Source organism: Pongo pygmaeus, chromosome 20 (assembly GCF_028885625.2).
Source record: "Pongo pygmaeus isolate AG05252 chromosome 20, NHGRI_mPonPyg2-v2.0_pri, whole genome shotgun sequence".
Classification (NCBI taxonomy): domain Eukaryota; kingdom Metazoa; phylum Chordata; class Mammalia; order Primates; family Hominidae; genus Pongo; species Pongo pygmaeus.
Genome location: NC_072393.2, coordinates 4,381,987 through 4,400,947, shown reverse-complemented (window position 1 = coordinate 4,400,947; position 18,961 = coordinate 4,381,987). Strand labels below are relative to the sequence as shown.

At 55.8% G+C, this 18,961-nt stretch overlaps 1 protein-coding gene across 4 annotated transcripts in view; it reads right to left on the bottom strand.

The window, feature by feature from the left end:
- HDGFL2 (HDGF like 2) overlaps positions 1 to 18,961 on the bottom strand; it is a 30,360-nt gene that overhangs the window by 550 nt on the left and 10,849 nt on the right. For 2 of the 4 annotated variants that reach the window (XM_054466112.2, XM_054466114.2), the window contains exons 4-15: positions 15,676 to 15,876; positions 12,550 to 12,666; positions 12,397 to 12,468; positions 7,791 to 7,950; positions 7,597 to 7,672; positions 7,179 to 7,488; positions 5,249 to 5,352; positions 3,616 to 3,689; positions 3,271 to 3,341; positions 2,731 to 2,832; positions 1,945 to 2,158; positions 344 to 470 (exon numbers count right to left, since the gene is read on the bottom strand). In XM_054466112.2, the coding sequence (XP_054322087.1) occupies positions 344 to 470; positions 1,945 to 2,158; positions 2,731 to 2,832; positions 3,271 to 3,341; positions 3,616 to 3,689; positions 5,249 to 5,352; positions 7,179 to 7,488; positions 7,597 to 7,672; positions 7,791 to 7,950; positions 12,397 to 12,468; positions 12,550 to 12,666; positions 15,676 to 15,876 (1,628 nt within the window). The remainder of the gene's footprint in view (positions 1 to 343; positions 471 to 1,944; positions 2,159 to 2,730; positions 2,833 to 3,270; positions 3,342 to 3,615; positions 3,690 to 5,248; positions 5,353 to 7,178; positions 7,489 to 7,596; positions 7,673 to 7,790; positions 7,951 to 12,396; positions 12,469 to 12,549; positions 12,667 to 15,675; positions 15,877 to 18,961) is intronic. The other 2 variants (XM_054466115.2, XM_063657380.1) reach the window with 1 other exon arrangement.

Sequence of the window (18,961 nt, the reverse complement as noted above, 5' to 3'; positions counted from 1 at the left end):
CCAGACAGCAGCCCACAGTGATGGGCGCTGGCACTGTCAGATGGCCGGGTGCCTGTGCTCAGGGCCTACCTGGGCCACCCTGGAGGCTCAGCAAGAAGCCACCTTCCCAGGAGGCCGGGGGCAGGCAGCTCAAAGCCCTGGAGCTGCCTCTGTGGGGGCCGCCGGAAGGAAGTGCCAGCCAGCGGGGTCCTGGGGTCAGCTGTGTGGGTGGGAGGCCCGAGTGGGGACAACATCCCTGGGACCCTTCCCAGAGGGACTGGCACAGGACGAGCGGCTCGGACACAGGGTGCACATCACACCGCTGCCGCTCAGGAGGCCAAACCCCACAGCCCGGGACACTCACTCGTGCAGGTCTTCAGAGGAGCCACACCTTGGCCCCTCCTCCGAGTCCCGACCCTCCTCGTGCTCCTTGTCCTCTGCGCTCTCCCCTTTCTGCGACGTGGCCTCGCCATTCACCGGGGCTGAGAGATCTGGGTGGGACGGAGGGGCCACAGGACACTGCTGGGCTCCAGCGGGGAACCCCAGAACCCTTCCCTGTCAAGGACTGGACCAGGGGCCAAGCTGAGCCATGGGTGACGCATGCCCATCCACATGGACCCCGGCACCTGCCGTCCAGTCTGGAAGGTCCTGACACAGGATCCTGCAGCCAGCCCCAGCCCCAGCCACAGTGGCCTGGAGAACTGGGGGCCCAGGAAATGAGGGAACATGGGCAGCCCTGAGAAAAGCCCACAGCAGCCTGGGAAAGACAAATGAAGATGAGGTCGGGCACGGGGGCTCACAATCCCAGCACATGGGAGGCCGAGATGTGAGGCTCACTTGAGCCCAGGAGTTCAAGACCAGCCTGAGCAACATGCCAGCAACCCTGTCTCTACAAAACATACAAAAATTAGCAGGTCCTGGCCGGGCGCGGTGGCTCACGCCTGTAATCCCAGCACTTTGGGAGGCCGAGAAGGGCAGATCATGAGGTCCAGAGATTGAGACCATCCTGGATAACACAGTGAAACCCCGTCTCTACTAAAAAATACAAAATATTAGCCGGGCGTGGTGGTGGGTGCCTGTAGTCCCAGCTCCTCGGGAGGCTGAGGCAGGAGAATGGCGTGAACCCGGGAGGCAGAGCTTGCAGTGAGCCGAGATCGCGCTACTGCACTCCAGCCTGGGGGACAGAGCAAGACTCCGTCTCAAAAAAAAAAAAAAAAAATTAGCAGGGCATAGTGGTGTAGGCCTACAATCCCAGCTCCTCAGGAGGCTGAGGTGGAGGATGGCTTGTGCCCAGGAAGTCAAAGTTGCAGTGAGCTGTGATTGTACCACTGCACTCCAGCCTGGGGGACAGAGCGAGACCCCATCTCAGAAAAAAAAAGAAAAAAGAAAAAAAGACACTAGCCTTCGGCTGCCCCCTGGGCCGCAGAGTCCCATCCCAAGCTCACCCATCCCATCTCCAAAGGGCTGCTCTGAGCACCCGTGATGGGGCCATGTCAGCCCAGTAGCCCCACAGCCAGCAGCCCCGAGGGTCACACCCTGTCTCCTGTCGGCCCACCAGGCAAGCAAGGGCACCTGAGGCCTTCGCCCCCGAGCCTCCACCGACTGCTTCTCTGAACAATGCCCCACTCTTTGCCCCCGCTGCACAGAGCCACCCCCTCTCTGGGCGTCCCAGGGTTGGAGATGGTGGAGGCATGTGCTGTCATGCACTGTCCCCGTCACCCCTCTGGCGTGAGCCCCAAGTTGCCCGCACGCTGGCTGCCTGGCACACGGTAGGACCTGAATGCCCCTCACTGGCTGCCCCGGGGATTAAAGCTGGGTCTGCACAGAGACCCCAACAGGACATGACACTCTGGCGGGTTTGGGGCAGAGACCAGAGCTGTGCTCCCCTTCTGGAATGTTCTGCAAAGCATCTGTTTCTTCAGCTGAGGAGACCGAGGTTCAGGGCCCACCCCGCCCGCCCCTCACCGGTGCTGGGCTTGTCCTCCGCCTTCTCCTGGGGGGCCTCCTCCCCGGCCAGCTCCTCCCCGGCCAGCTTCTCCTCGGCCTTCTCCTTCTCCATCCCAGACTTGTTCGCTTTCTGCACCGCCTCGATCTTTGGGCCGAGGACCCGCGACTTGAGCCGGGTATAGACTTCTGCTGCCTTCTCCATTACATCCTTGTTCGCTTTGTAACGGCGAATCTGGCCACCAAGAGAAGAGGCCTGGCTCACCCAAGTGCAGCGGCCCTAGCCCCGGCTCTGAGCCCCCCGCCCCAGCAATGCGCCCCTCCCGTGAGCACAGCTCTGTGCAGCAGGCATTTCTTTTTTTTCTTTTTCTTTTTTTTTTTTTTTGAGACGGAGTCTCGCTCTGTCACCCAGGCTGGAGTGCAGTGGCGCGATCTCAGCTCACTGCAACCTCCGCCTCCTGGGTTCAAGTGATTCTCCTGCCTCAGCCTCCTGAGTAGCTGGGATTATAGGTGCCCATCACCATGCCTGGCTAATTTTTGTATCTTTAGTACAGATGGGGTTTCACCATGTTGGTCAGGATGGTCTCAATCTCCTGACCTCAGATGATCTTCCTGCCTCGGCCTCCCAAAGTGCTGGGATTACAGCCACCACGCCTGGCAAGCACCGGGCATTTCTACCCGGCAGCCCATAGCCTCCTCACTGACCCAGGGCTGCCCCAACAGGAACCCGCTGGGGCCTGGGCTCCTGGGCAGGCACCTGCTCCCAGCTTCCCCGCCTGCACCCTGCGCCTCTGATTCCCGCCATACCTTCTTCAAGGTGGCCACCACGTCTGTGTTCTTCTGGAGGATCTGAGAGGTCACCTGCAGGGTTCCCAGCTCCTCTAGGGCATTCAGGCACCTCTTCACGTCCTGCAGGGTGGGGTGGCAGTGAGGGAGACGGCCTGGCCGAGGGATCCCCAGTGGTCCCAGGGCCCCGATGGGCGGAGGAAGACATCCTGGGCTCTCCTTGAGGGAAGCTGAATCTGCAGAACAGCTCCCCCCAGCCCCCAACCAGTTGACGAGGAACTCCAGGGACAGGCAGATACTTGGGGTCCCAGGTACGTGGGGGTTGGTCCTGGGGGCCTCCACGCACCGCCTGCCGGGAAAGCTGGGTGCTGCATGTCAGGACCAGCTCCCCCAGGGCCCTTGGCCAGGAGACCCCATGTGCTCACTAGCAATTGGAACAGACTCCCGGCCCACCCACCCGCAAGACCCCGGCTTTGTCTCAGTTTCCCGAGACATCTAAGGGAGCCTGGCAGGGATGTGGCAGCGGGGACTGCCTGGCTCACAGGCCCTTGAGGGTCTTACCGGGCTGTCGACCTTTAGGGCAAACTTGATCTCACTGTGCAGCTTCTGCAGCTTCTCCTCCACAGAGGGCTCTGGGCCAGGAGAAAGAGCACTGTGTAGGCCCAGGCAGGGCCACAGGGGGCCAGCTGCTCGAGGGCAGGAGCCTGAGAGCCTCTGGAGGAGTTGTCATGGGGGCCCCAGGTCTGCAGGCTCAGCCCCCACCCTTGAAGGCACCACCGGCCAGGTCGGCCGAGGATGTGCTGAGCATCCTCTCTAGGGACAGGCGGGACAGCCCGGCCATGCCACGGCTGTCCCCGTTCCCCTCAGCGAACTCAGTGTGGGCAGTGCTGGGCAGCCAGGCCTCACCTTTCTTCTTCTCTACCTTCCTGTCCATTGAGAAGCCCTCGGACCGCTTCCGGGTCCGCTCCACCTTCATGGGCCTGTGGAGAAGTGCTCCCCTCAGTCAGGCCCCGTCACCAGCACTCTGCCACTGAGGGGCTGGCGCCCGAGGGGGTGAACCCAAACCCACTGCAAAGGAAACCTTTGGGAGGCCCTGGGAGCTAAGCCGGGAAACGGGAGGCGGGGAGGCCCTGCCACAGCCTAGGCCTAGGGCAGACCAGGGCAGCCACAGGCTCGAGCTGCCCAAAGATACAAGCCTTTTCCCGGGTTCTTATGAAATCCCGGGATTCTTTTCCTCGTTCACGTGGCCAAGGGCTGGCTTTGTCTACCAGAGTCAGCGAGCTAGGAAAAGGCCCTCAAGGGTGACACGCATGCAGGAGGGAGGCCCATTGCTGAGGCTTGGTGCCATGTGCTATTCTGTACCCCACCACTGCCATACCCGCCTGCCAAATTCTCATGGGCAGGTTTGTCCACCCAAGGCCAGATGCCATTTAGAAAGTGGGCTGGGGGACCAGGCACGACGGCTCCCAGCACTTTGGGAGGCCGAGGCGAGTGGATCACGAGATCAGGAGATCGAGATCATCCTGGCCAACATGGTGAAACCCCGTCTCTACTAAAAATACAAAAAATTAGCCAGGCGTGGTGGCACGCACCTGTAGTTCCAGCTACTTCGGAGGCTGAGCCGGGAGAATCGCTTGAACCCAGGAGGCAGAGGTTGCAGTGAGCTGAGATGGCGCCACTGCACTCCAGCCTGGGCGATAGAGCAAGACTCCGTCTCAAAAGAAAAAAAAAAAAAAAAAAAAAGTGGGCTGGGGCCAGGCGCGGTGGCTCACACTTGTAATCCCAGCACTTTGGAAGGCCGAGGCAGGCGGATCACGAGGTCAGGAGATCGAGCGAGACCAGCCTGACCAACATGGTGAAACCCTGTGTCTACTAAAACAACAAAAATTAGCTGGGCGTGGTGGCGGGTGCCTATAATCCCAGCTACTCGGGAGGCTGAGGCAGAAGAATCGCTGAAACACGGAAGGCAGAGGTTGCAGTGAGCCGAGATCGCACCACTGTACTCCAGCCTGTGCGAAAGAGCGAGAGCAAGAGTCCATCTCAAAAAAAAAAAAAAAAAAAAAAAAAGAAAGTGAGCTGGGAGATGGGCTCTGTCTCCCCACCACAGGGGGACCAAGATGCAAACCCCTAGGCCGGGGTGCAGTTTCTCCCTCCTCCTCTGCTCTGTGGACATTGGGGATGGACTGTTCTCTGGGATGGGCCGTCCTGGGCACTACAGAGCGCTCAGCAGCGTCCCCAGCCTCCACCCGCTCCATGCCAGGAGCACCCCCGAGTCATGACAACCACAGATGTCCCCGGACGTGGCCCAGTGTCTCTGGAGGCGGGATCACCCCAGAGGAGACCCCTGGGCTGGGCAAAGATCCCGCTCCCACAGCAGCAATTCCTACGCAGCCCACACAACCCGAGGACCAGGAACTTCAACCGGGTCCGGCTCCAAGGCTGAACTCAGAGGTGAGGCTGCCCCTGTGAGGGGTGAGGGTTGTGGGGTGATGCGGGGTGTGGGGCCTCCAGGGTGTGCAGGGGGTGGAGGAGGGCTCACTTGGCTTGCTGCTTCTCCTCGGGCCGTGCTCTCTTCTCCTTCTGGCCAGGTTTCCTGGCCGGCTCTGTGCTTGAGGACTGCAGCTTCTTCGCTGATTTCTTGGCCTACAGCAGTCAGGAAGGGCGCATTGGAGCAGTGGGAAGAGGGGATTACCCAGACCCCTAGCCCATCCCACTACCAGGAGATGCAGCTCGACCCTTTCTGCCACCCTCCACACTGTTTGAAGGTGCTGGGGCAGGATGGGAGGGGAGGGAGGACCCAGTGTCCAGTCCTGAGTGGATCGTGGGGTTCTTGGAGCCCAGGCCCCATCCAGTGGAGGAACAGCCCCCTTCACTCCTCCTGCCCAGCAGTACTGGGCTGTGGCTGAAACGCCTCCTGCACCAGGAGTTCGGTCCCCTTTCCGTGACGAAGGGAGTGACAGAGAGAACATGGCGCTGTTCTTGCTTTCCCCAAAGAAGGCAGGCCTGGCTGAGGGGCACCAGCATGTGGGCCCCAGGCACTCAGTCTAGGTCAGACACTGGATTCAGGCCACACTGCCTGAATCTCCACAAGGGTAGAGGGTGTGACAGGGCCGGCAGCACAACACATGGTATAGGAGAGGCCCGACAATCACCACCCTAGGAGGCCTCCTACCTGCTCCCACGCTCACCTGTAAGCTGCACCCCATGGCAGCCAGAGAGCACCTGAGAGCACCCGAGGGAGGGCCCATCCCTCCCCTGTCCAGTGCCCTCCATGGCTGCCACCTCCCTCAGGGTCAAAGCCCAAATCCTCCCTGCAGCCCCCATGGCCCGACCCGGCCTGCCACGTCCGTTCCCCACCACCCCCTTTTCCCTCTCTCCCCTCCTCCCTCCGCTCCAGCCGCAGAGGCCACCTCGCTGTTCCTCCAGCATGCCAGGCACAGTCCTCTGGGCCTCCGTGTGAGCTGCTTCTCCTGCCTAGAATGTGTCCCCTCCCAGGAGTCTTCACAGATCCCCTCCCTTCATTCGGAGCCTTTTGTTTTTTTCGTTTTTTTTTTTTTTGAGACGGAGTCTTGCTCTGGCCCAGGCTGGAGTGCAGTGGCACCATCTTGGCTCACTGCAACCTCTGCCTCCCGGGTTCACGCCATTCTCCTGCCTCAGCCTCCTGAGTAGCTGGGACTACAGGCGCCTGCCACAACGCCTGGCTAATTTTTTTGTATTTTTAGTAGAGACAGGGTTTCACCGTGTTAGCCAGGCTGGTCTCGATCTCCTGACCTCGTGATCCGCCCGCCTTGGCCTCCCAGAGTGCTGGGATTACAGGTGTGAGCCACCGTGCCCGGCCCATTCGGAACCTTTTACTTAAACCCAAACGCAAGCCTTTGGAGTCTACTCACACCTTCAGGGTCTACCCTATTTAAAAGAGAAACCCCCTACCCCACTTTACCCTTCTCCTTAGCACTGAAAACTCCGGACAGCACGCACTACCCGCATGTCATCTGTACAGCTCCTCCCTCCCTTGTTTTGTTTTGAGACAGGGTCTTGCTCTGTGGCCCAGGCTGGAGTGCAGTGGATTGATGACAGCTCACTGCAGCCTCCAACTCCTGGGCTCAAGCAATTCTCCTGCCTCAGCCTCCTGAGCAGCTGGGACTATACAGGCACACACCACCACGCCCAGCTAATTTTTTAAGGTTTTTATAGAGACGGGGTCTCTCTATCTTGCCCAGGCTGGTCTCGAGCTGGGCTCAAGTAATCGTCCCACCTCAGCTGCCCAAAGTGCTGGGATAGTAGGCGTGAGCCACCAAGCCCGGCCCCCTCCCTCCCGGGAATGTCCCCTCCTCCAGGGCAGGAGTTTCTGGACCCACGCACTGCTTTCCTGACAGTGTCCCGGAACCTGGGATACTGCCTCGTACCTAGTAGATGCTCGATAAACGTGTGGAGTGAAGGCAGGGACTCCCGGCGCCCTCCCGGCTCACCTCTCTCTCCAGCTCGGCCTCGGGCTCGGAGTCAGAGGAGGACGGGGGACCCCGGCCCCGGCTCTTGCGTCCCCGCTTCTTGACGGGCTCATCGTCCTCCCTGAGCTCGTCCCCGCTGCTGCCGCCGCTGCCCCGCTCAGCCTCCCCGCGGTCAGCCCGCTCGCGCCTCCGCTCCTTCTCCTCCTTCTCCTGCTCCCGCAGGCGCCGCAGCTCCTCCTCCTGCTCTCGCCGCCGCCGGGCCTCCAGCTCGCGCCTCCGCGCCTCGTCCCGCCGCTTCCACTCACTGATGCGGTCCACCTCGTCGCTGTCACTGGAGGTGGAGGGGGCGGCTGGGGACCTCCGTTCCTCCCTCGGGAGCCCGCCCTGGCCCTCGGCCGATGGAGGAGCCGCCAGAGGGGACCCCAGCTCCAGCACCCACCTGTCACTGCTGGAGCTGGACGGAGGCCGTTCAGGCTTCGGTTTCCGCCCTCGCGGCTTCGGGGGAGGCTTCTCGGCTACAGGAAGAGGAGGAGGGGGTGACCTTCCTTCCAGGGCTCCAAGGTGACCAGGGGACTGCCTGGGAGCGCCCCGGCAGGGGCCAGGCCAAGAGATGTGCGAGCACGAGGGCCCTACCTGGCTTCCTGCCCCTCGGAGGCTTCTTCACAGACACGTCGGAGTCGGAGGAGGAGGAGGAAGAGGAGGAGGAGGACGCCGACCGCGCCATGGCCACCGGCTCAGGCTTGGCGCCGTCGGAATCTGCCTTGGAGTCGGAGTCGGAGGCTGACGGCGCCTTCTGGGGAGAAGCAGGGACAGGCGTGAGCATCAGGAGCCCCACCGTGAGAAGCGGGGCGCACCAGGCCAGAGGAGGCTCCTGCACCCCCGCAGCCGCCAGGCTCTGCCGGCCTCGGCTCAGGGCCCAGCTCCGAATCCCCTCCGACCCACAAAACCCACCTGTACCCCAAGTGAAAACCGGGATCCCAGGCGGCCCCGGGCGCGCTGGGCAGCTGCTGGCCCTTCACCTCATCTTCCTCCGTGAAGCGAGTACATCAGAACCCCGGGTTTCCCAGTGGGAACATCTTTTCTTTGTGCAAAATCTTGTGCGGAGGCCACATCAGACAAGCTGCTGTGCTCTACCGCCTCCACCCGAGTACCCTGCCAAACACACACGCCACACACAGACACCACACACACCACACACACCACACCACACATCACACAGATACCACACACACCACCCACAGATAACACACACCATACACACTCATAACACACACACCACACACACACCACACCCAGATAACACACACCACACCACACACACCACACACAGATAACACACACCACACCACACACACCACACACAGATAACACACACCACACAGATACACACCACACAGACCACAGATACCACACACACCACACAGATACCACACACCACACACACAGATACACACCATACATACACTCAGATAACACACACCACACAAACCACATAAACACAACACACACCACACCACACACCACACACACAGATACCACACACCACACCACACATACCACGCACACACACACCACAGACACCACACACACACACCACACACAAACACACACAACATACACAGACACCACACACAGACAACACACACAACACAGATATCACACACCACACACACACAGATAACACACACACCACACACAGACACACACACCACACAGACACCACACACACACACCACACACACAAACACACCACACATAACACCACACATAACACACACCACACACAACACACACACCACACACACAGACAACACACACCACACACACAGATAACACACACCACACCACACAGACAACACACACACCACACAGATAACACACACACTAAACACAGACACCACACACACCACACACACAGACAACACACACCACACACATAGATACACACCACAAACACAGACACCACACACACAGACAACACACCACACACAGATAACACACACCACACACACACAGATAACACACACACCACACACACTGCAAAGACACAGACAACACACACATCACGGACACCACACACACACACAGATAACACCACACCACACACACCACACAGACAACACACACACACCACACAGACAACACACACCACACACACAGACAACACACACCACACAGATAACACATGCCACACACACACCAGATAACACATACCACACCACACACACCACAGACAATACATACACCACATACACACAGACAACACACACCACACAGATACACACCACACACACCACACACACAAACATACATAACACACACCAAGACACCACACACACACACCCCACACACACCAGACAACACACACCACACAGACTACACACACACACTAGACACCACACACAGATACACCACAGATACACACACCACACACACACAGATAACACACACCACACAGACAACACACACACCACACACCGCAGACAACACACACCACACTGCAGACAACATACAGTTGACACCACACACACAGACACCACACACACAGATAACACACACCACACACAGACAACACACACCACACATACAAACACATACACACCACACCACACACCTCAGACAATACAGACACACACACCACAGACAACACACACCACACACAGACAACACACACCACACATAGACAACACACACGTACCACACACAGCACACACCACACACACCACAGATAAAACACACCACACACACAATACAAAGATAACACACACTACACACACAACAGACACCACACACACATACACACTACACACACCCCCACACACACTACACACATCACACACAGACAACACACACACCACACACACACGCCCCCCCACAGAACACGCACACCACACACACAGACAACACACACACCACACACAACACACACACAGACAACACACCACACAGAGATAACACACATACCATACACACCACACAGACACCACACACACAGGTAACACACACACCAGACACCACACACACATAACACACCACACACACCAGACAACACATACACCACACAAACACATACACACCACACACACAGATAACACACCATACACACAACACATACACACATCCAACACACACAGACACCACAGACAGACAACACACACACCAGACACAGACAACACATACCACACACACACCACACACAGACACACACACCACACAAACACACATACCACACACAACAGATAAACAGATAACACACACAGATAACACACACCACACACAGATAACACACATACCATACATACAACACATACACACCACACAGAGACAACACACACACCACACAGACAACACACGCACCACACACAGATAACACACCACACACACCACACAACAGATACAGATAACACACACCATACACAGCACACACAGATAACACACTACACACATACACTACACACACAGATACACAGAAAACACACACAGATAACACACACACCATACACACACCACACACAGATAACACACACCGTATGTACAACACACACAGATAAAACACACACCACACACAGACCACACACACTAGACACCACACACACAAACACACCAGACACCACACAGACACCACACACACAGACATCACACACACCACACACAGATAACACACATACAATACACACACACACAGACCACACATATACCAGACACACAGCACACACACGCCACACACAGACAACACACATACACCATACACAGACAACACACAACACGCACACCCCACACCACACACATTACACAAACACACAGACAACATACACACCACACACACAGATAACACACATACCAGACACACACCACAGACAACACACACCACACACACAGATAACACACATACCATACACACACACCACACACACAGATAACACATACCATACACACACCACACAAACACAGATACACACACCACACAGACACCACACACAACACACATACAACAGACACCATATACACAACACAAACCACACACACACACACCAGACACACACAACAAAGACAACACACAGACAACACATACCACACACACCACACACACAGATAACACAACACAGACAACACACACACCACAAAGACACACATATCACACACACCACACAGCTAACACACAAACCACATATAACACACACACCAGACACACAGAACAGACAACACACACACCAGACACACCATACACACAGACACACCAGACACACAAACACCAGACAACACAGTCAACACACATACCACACCACACACATACCACACACCACACACAGACAACACACATACCATATACACACAACACACACACACCAGACACACACCAAACACACACACACAAAACACACACCATACACAGATAACACACAGACAAAACACATACCACACAAACCATACACACGGACACACCAGACACACAAACACACACAACACAGACACCACACACACAGATACAAACACTATACACATACAGCAAAACATAATGCAACACACACAGACACACACACGGACACACAAACACACAGACACATGAACACAGTATGCACACAGGGACACACATGCACACACACAGGCACCACATATACTCACATGGGAACACAAAGGCACAACACACAGACACAGAGGAGAGGCACAGCGCGCGCGCACACACACACACACACACACACACAGGCACAGGGACACAGGCACCAGAAACACACACACAGGCACGACACGTGCACACACGACACACACATCACACATGCACAATCTCCACACACACTGCACACATACACACGTACATGGTCACAAACATGCATACACACAAGTACACACACAAACGCACGTGGACACATGTACACAGAGACAGAACACACACACACAATCCGCTCATATACACACCGGCACACACCTCTCTCTCCTCTCTTCCGTCTCCCTCTCGTTCTCTCGCTCTCTCGCTCTCTCACTCATGCACGCTCAGGACTGCTTCCCTCCCTTCTGATGCCAACATCCCAGAATGCCCCTTTCCAAACCGGATGGTGGGCTCCTGGAGGCAGTGTGGCCATAACGAGGTGCCACGCTCAGGGCAGACGCGGTCCCCTGGGGTCCCCTGCAGTCCGTGTCCCACCCCCTCCAGAAATGGCCCACCCCTGCCCTGGGGACAGCGCTGGAGACCGCAGAGGTGCCCCACGAGTGGGCATGGGAAACAAAGTCAAGTGCACGCTACCTTTTTTTTCCGTCCCCCCAGGGGGCCCCTCCGTGGCGCCCGGACCACTGCTTTCTTCTCAGGTGTGAAGTCCTGGGGGAGAGAAGTGAGCTGAACTGGGGCCCACTGGCAGCCACTGCGCTTCCCTGCCCTCCCAAGGAGCCACCGGCCCACCTGGTCGCTGGTCTTCTCCGACTCAGATGAGCTTTCCGAGTTCTCCTCTTCGGATGGGGACATGCTGGCCTGATCCAGGTCGCTGGAGGCCTTTCGGGCTCGTTTCGAGACCGACATCTGGAAGGGGAACGGCCTGAATGCTCAGTGACGGGAAGGCCGTGCTCCTGGCAGGAAGCCCCCAGCTGACTGCCCACCGCCCACGAGAGCTGAGCTCTGGAACCTCTCTGGAGGGCCAGGAACCCTGTGAGAACCTGATCAAACCAGGGATCTTGAACCTTGAGGACATGCTTGGTGAAAGAAGCCAATCACAAAAAGACAAACTCTTGCCGGGCGCGGTGGCTCACGCCTGTAATCCCAGCACTTTGGGAGGCCGAGGCGGGTGGATCACGAGGTCAGGAGATCGAGACCATCCTGGCTAACACGGTGAAACCCCGTCTCTACTAAAAATATAAAAAAATTAGCCGGGCATGGTGGCATAGTCCCATGTAGGACATGGGTGCCTGTAGTCCCAGCTACTTGGGAGGCTGAGGCAGGAGAATGGCGTGAAGCCAGGAGGCAGAGGTTGCAGTGAGCCGAGATTGCGCCACTGCACTCTAGCCTGGGCGACAGAACGAGACTCCGTCTCAAAAAAAAAAAAAAAAAAGACAAACTCTTATAGGAGGTCCCCAGGGTCATCAGACTCACAGAGACAGAAAGTAGGATGGGGGGCACCAGGGCTGCAGACGGGGGTGGGAGTGAGTGTTTCATGGGACAGCATTTCAGCTTGGGAAGACGAGAAAGTTCTGCAGATGATGGTGGTGATGGTTGCACAACCACATGAATATGCTTAATGCTGCTGAACGGTACACTTAAAAATGGCTAATTTTGGCCGGGGGCGGTGGCTCACGCCTGTAATCCCAACACTCTGGGAGGCCGAGGTGGGCAGATCACCTGAGGTCGGGAGTTTCAGACCAGCCTGACCAACATGGAGAAACCCCGCCTCTACTGAAAAACAAAATTAGCTGGCTGTGGTGGCATATGCCTGTAATCCCAGCTACTCAGGAGGCCGAGGCAGGAGAATCGCTTGAACCTGGGAGGCGGAGGTTGCGGTGAGCCGAGATCACGCCATTGCACTCCAGCCTGGGTGACAAGAGTGAAACTCCATCCCCCCACCCAAAAAAAAAAAAAGAGAAAAAAAAGAAATAATCCTTGCTTGGCTCAGAAACCCCTCATATACTACAGGTATTTTTTTCTAAATTCTCTATGTTCTTTGCATTTTCCAAGTTATCTACTATAAATATGGTTTATCATTTTAGAATCAAAAAATAATACAAAGTACACGTGACTCTATCAAAAGAATTTGCTGCTAGAATCTGGTCCTTTGTTTCTACACCCAAATAGTGAGAAATGGTCAAAAGGCAGGACAGAGAATATACCCAGGAGAATGGAACACACACATCTGCACAAAATCCTGCACAGAAACGTTCACGGCAGCCTGATCTGGAAAGGCCCAAAAGTGGAAACAACCCAAATGGCCAGCGACGTGTGGATCAACACACTGTGTTCCCTCCACACACCGGAATCTGACCCGGCCAGGAAAAGGAAGGGAGGCGGCCAGGCACGGTGGCTCACGCCTGTCATCCCAGCACTCTGGGAGGCTGAGGCAGGCTGATCAGGAGGTCAGGAGTTCGAGAGCAGCCTGGCCAACATGGAGAAATGCCATCTCTACTAAAAATACAAAATTAGCCGGACGTGGTAGCGGGCCCCTGTAATCCCAGCTACTCAGGAGGCTGAGGCAAAAGAATTGCTTGAACCCGGGAGGTGGAGGATGCAGTGAGCAGAGATGATGCCACTGCACTCCAGCCTGGGCGACAGAACTAGACTCCGTCTCAAAATAAATAAATAAATAAAACAAATGGAGCTGACCCGAGCTGCAACGTGGATGCACCCTGAGGACGTCATGCTTGGTGAAGGAAGGCAGACACAAAGGCCATGCAGTGTGTGATCCCATTTCTATGAAATGTCCAGGACAGGCCCCTCCACAGAGGCAGAAAGGGGATGTGTGGGTGCCAGGGGCCAGAGGAGGGGCTGTGGAGGATCAGCTGATGGGGACCAGGTTTCTTTTTGGGGTGACAGAAATCTCCTGGAATAATGGTAATGGTTGCACAATGCCGTGAACACACTAAAAACCACTGAGGTGTATATTCAGGAAGGATGAATCTCATGGTGTATGGACTATAACTCAATTTTTAAAAAATGCATACTGAAAAACAATTATATTAAAGAAAGGGACCAGGCCAGGCACCATGGCTAACGCCTGTAATCCCAGTACTTTGGGAGGCCGAAGCGGGCGGATCATGAGGTCAGGAGATCAAGACCAGCCTGGCCAACATGGTGAAACCCTGTCTCTACTAAAATACGAAAAATTAGCCAGGCGTGGTGGTGGATGCCTGTAATCTCAGCTACTTCAGAGGCTGAGGCAGGGGAATCGCTTGAACCCAGGAGGTGGAGATTGCAGTGAGCTGAGATCGTGCCACTGCACTCCAGCCTGGCAACAGAATGAGACTCCGTCTCAAAAAAAAAAAAAAATTAGCCAGGTGTGGGTGTGATGGCAGTGCCCATATTCCCAGTTACTGGGGAGGCTCAGGCAGGATAATTGCTGGAACCCAGTGGCAGAGGGTGCAGTGAGCCAGGATGGTGCCACTGCACTCCCGCCTAGGTGACAGAGGGAACTCCGTCTCAAAAAAAAAAAAAAAAAAAAGAAAGGAGGTCAGGCGCAGTGGCTCAAGACTGTAATCCCAGCACTTTGAGAGACCGAGGCAGGCAGATCACCTGAGGTCAGGAGTTCAAGACCAACTTGGGCCACCTGGTGAATCCCCGTCTCTATTAAAAATACAAAACTTAGCCAAGCGCAGTGGTGGGTGCCTGTAATCCCAGCTACTGGGGAGACTGAGGCAGAAGAATTGCTTGAACCTGGGAGGCGGAGGTTGCAGCGAGCCAAGATCCCGCCACTGCACTCCAGCCTGGGCGACAGAGTAAGACCTTGTCTCAAAAAAAAAAAAAAAAGGCAGGGGAGGAAGAGCAAGCTGCCAGGCCAGACATCAGGGCGAGGGGATGAAGGGCCAGTCCTCCTTGGTCCTCCCCTACCTTTAGCGCAGGCGTCTTCCTCTTCAGGCCACTGTTGTCGCTACTCTTGTCTGAGTCCGAGTCACTCTCCATCCTGTCGCTGGCAGCTGTGGCGGTTACCGCTGTGACGGCCATGACCCCCCGGTCCTCGTCGTCCTCGTCAGCGTCACTGCCGCCGGCGGGGTTGGCCTCGGGGGCCTCGCTGTCGGAGGAGCTCACCGGCTGTGGGAGTCGGGGCAGAGAACGCGCGTCACTACCAGTCATGGGTGGATTTCCCCATCAGGACTGTGACCCAGAGGATGGCAACCACACGTGGGATCCTGAATGGCAGGCGTGTTGTCTCCTGGCTTTACAAATGGGGAAACCAAGGCCCGGAAGGGCCGGAGAACGAAGGCAGGAGAGTGAGATGGATTCGTGTATGGTGGGCACTAGGGTTGGGCCCCGGGCTTCCGGGTTAAACCTGGGGCAAGTGACTTCAACCTCTCTGTGCCTCAGTGACCACTTCTGGACAATGGGGATGGCTCAGTTTTGACCTCAGAGGCCTGTAACCAGAAAAGCATGGATGTGGGAGGAGGAGCACCTAAGGCAGTGCCAAGACCATGCCAAGAGGTCCAGAAATGGTTGCCTTGGCCGGGCGCAGAGGCTCACGCCTGTAATCCCAGCACTTTGGTAGGCTGCGGCAGGCAGATCACCTGAGGTCAGATGTTCGAGACCAGCCTGGCCAACATGGCAAAACCCCATCTCTACTAAAAATACAAAAATTAGATGGGTGTGGTGGCATGTGCCTGTAATCCCAGCTACTCAGGAGGCTGAGGCAGGAGAATCACTTGAACCCGCGCAGTGGAGGTTGCAGTAAGCCGAGATCACGCCACTGCCCTCCAGCCTGGGCAACAGAGTGAGACTCTGTCTCAAAAAAATAAAAAAAGAAACAAAATGGTTCTTTTTTTTTTTTTAAGTCATTCAATTATGAGGAGGAGGAAGCCAAGCTAGGACAAGACCTCTGGGCTTCTAACGTCCAGGCACTGCTATTTCTCCTACACTCAAAATGCCTGCTCAGGCAGTGACAGCCACAGAAATCACAAACACCTATCTGATTCTTCTTATGTGCCAGGCACGTGACCAGGTCACACACTCAGCCAACGTTTGCTGAGCAGTCATGAGTGTCGGGCACTGGGCCGGGGGCATCAAGAACACAGAAGTGACCGTGGCATCTCCCTTGCCCCTGGGAGCTGGTTTTCTAGCGGGAGACCCTGAACATTGCCATTTAAACATAGACAATTCCAAATGGTGGTGACACGCAGGAAGAAAACACGGGCGTATGGTTGTGAGGATTCAGAGAGGAGTAGGGCTGGTGGCTCACGATTGTAATCCCAGCACTTTGCAAGGCCAAGGCAGAAGGATCACTTGAGCCCAGGAGTTCAAGCCCAGCCTGGGCAACATGGCGAAACTCCCTCTCTACAAAAGATGCACATATTAGCGAGGTGTGGCGGTGTGGGCCTGCGGTCCCAGCTGCTTAAGGGGCTGAGGCAGGAGGATCGCTTAAGCCTAGGAGGCAGAGGTTGCAGTGAGCTGTGATCACACCACTGCACTCCAGACTGAGTGACAGAGCAAGACCCTGTTTGTAAAAGAGAGAGAACCCGGGCGCGGTGGCTCACGCCTGTAATCCCAGCACTTTGGGAGGCCGAGGTGGGTGGAACACAAGGTCAGGAGTTTAACACCTGCCTGGCCAACATGGTGAAACCCTGTCTCTACTAAAAATACAAAAAAAATTAGCCAGGCGTGGTGGCAGGCGCCTGTAATCCCAGCTACCCCGGAGGCTGAGGCAGAGAATTGCTTGAACCCAGGAAGCGGAGGTTGCAGTGAGCCGAGATCACACCACTGCACTCCTGCCTGGGCGACAGAGTGAGACTCCGTCTCAAAAAAAAAGAGAGAGAGGAGAGTGTTTAGCACTGAGTGATCGAGGAGGCCCCTCGGAGGATGTGACATTTTCACAGAGGAGTTGTCAGACGCATGGGAAGGGGCAGGAGCTAGCGGCGTTCCAGAGAGCAGGAATGGCACCAATGAAGGTCCCCTTGGGAACCGGAAGAAGCTGACATATACCCATATGGGGCACAGAGAAGCGGGTGGAGGTGGTGAAGAGGAGGATGAAGGGTTAGGCCGTGGGTGGCTCATGCTTGTGGGAGGAAAATCTATGAGCGCCAGGTGTATTGTTTGTATTTTTAGTAGAGACAGGGTTTCACCATGTTGACCAGGATGATCTCAATCTCTGGACCTCATCATCCGCCCGCCTCAGCCTCCCAAAGTGCTGGGATTACAGGAATGAGCCACCGTGCTCAGCAGAGATTGCGATTTTTTCTTTTTTTTTTTTTTTGAGACGGAATTTCGCTCTTGTTGCCCAGGCTGGAGTGCAATGGCACGATCTCAGCCCACTGCAACCTCTGCCTCCCAGGTTCAAGCAATTCTCCTGCTTCAGCCTCATTATTCATTCAGTGATCATCATGGGACACCTGCTAGGTCCTCCAACAAACATCATGGGACACCTGCTAGATCCTCCAACAAACATCATGGGACACCTGCTAGGTCCTCCAACAAACATCATGGGACACCTGCTAGGTCCTCCAACAAACATCATGGGACACCTGCTAGGTCCTCCAACAAACATCATGGGACACCTGCTAGGTCCTCCAACAAACATCATGGGACACCTGCTAGGTCCTCCAACAAACATCATGGGACACCTGCTAGGTCCTCCAACAAACATCATGGGACACCTGCTAGGTCCTCCAACAAACATCATGGGACACCTGCTAGGTCCTCCAACAAACATCATGGGACACCTGCTAGGTCCTCCAACAAACATCATGGGACACCTGCTAGGTCCTCCAACAAACATCATGGGACACCTGCTAGATCCTCCAACAAACATCATGGGACACCTGCTATGTGCCCAGCTCTGTGCTGGGCGCTGGGGATAGAAACAGCTGAAATGCAGTCCCTGCTGTCGGGGAGCTCATGGTCTACCCAGGAGACAGACAAGTCCACGCGGTTACAACAAGCTCAAGCTGTGCTGCCACAGCTCCCAGCAGAGGCACCAAGCAGCACACAGGCCAGCCTTGCCAGTGTGGAACACCTGACTGAGTGATTTCAGGTCACTTCTTTTCTAAATAACTGCTTTTTTTTTAAGAAGACAGAGAGAGATTGAGTTTTCGTGGCTTTTTTTTTTTTTTTTTTTTTTGAGACACGGTCTTACTCTGTTACCCAGGCTGGAGTGCAGTGGTGCAATCACGGCTCATTGCAGCCTCAACTT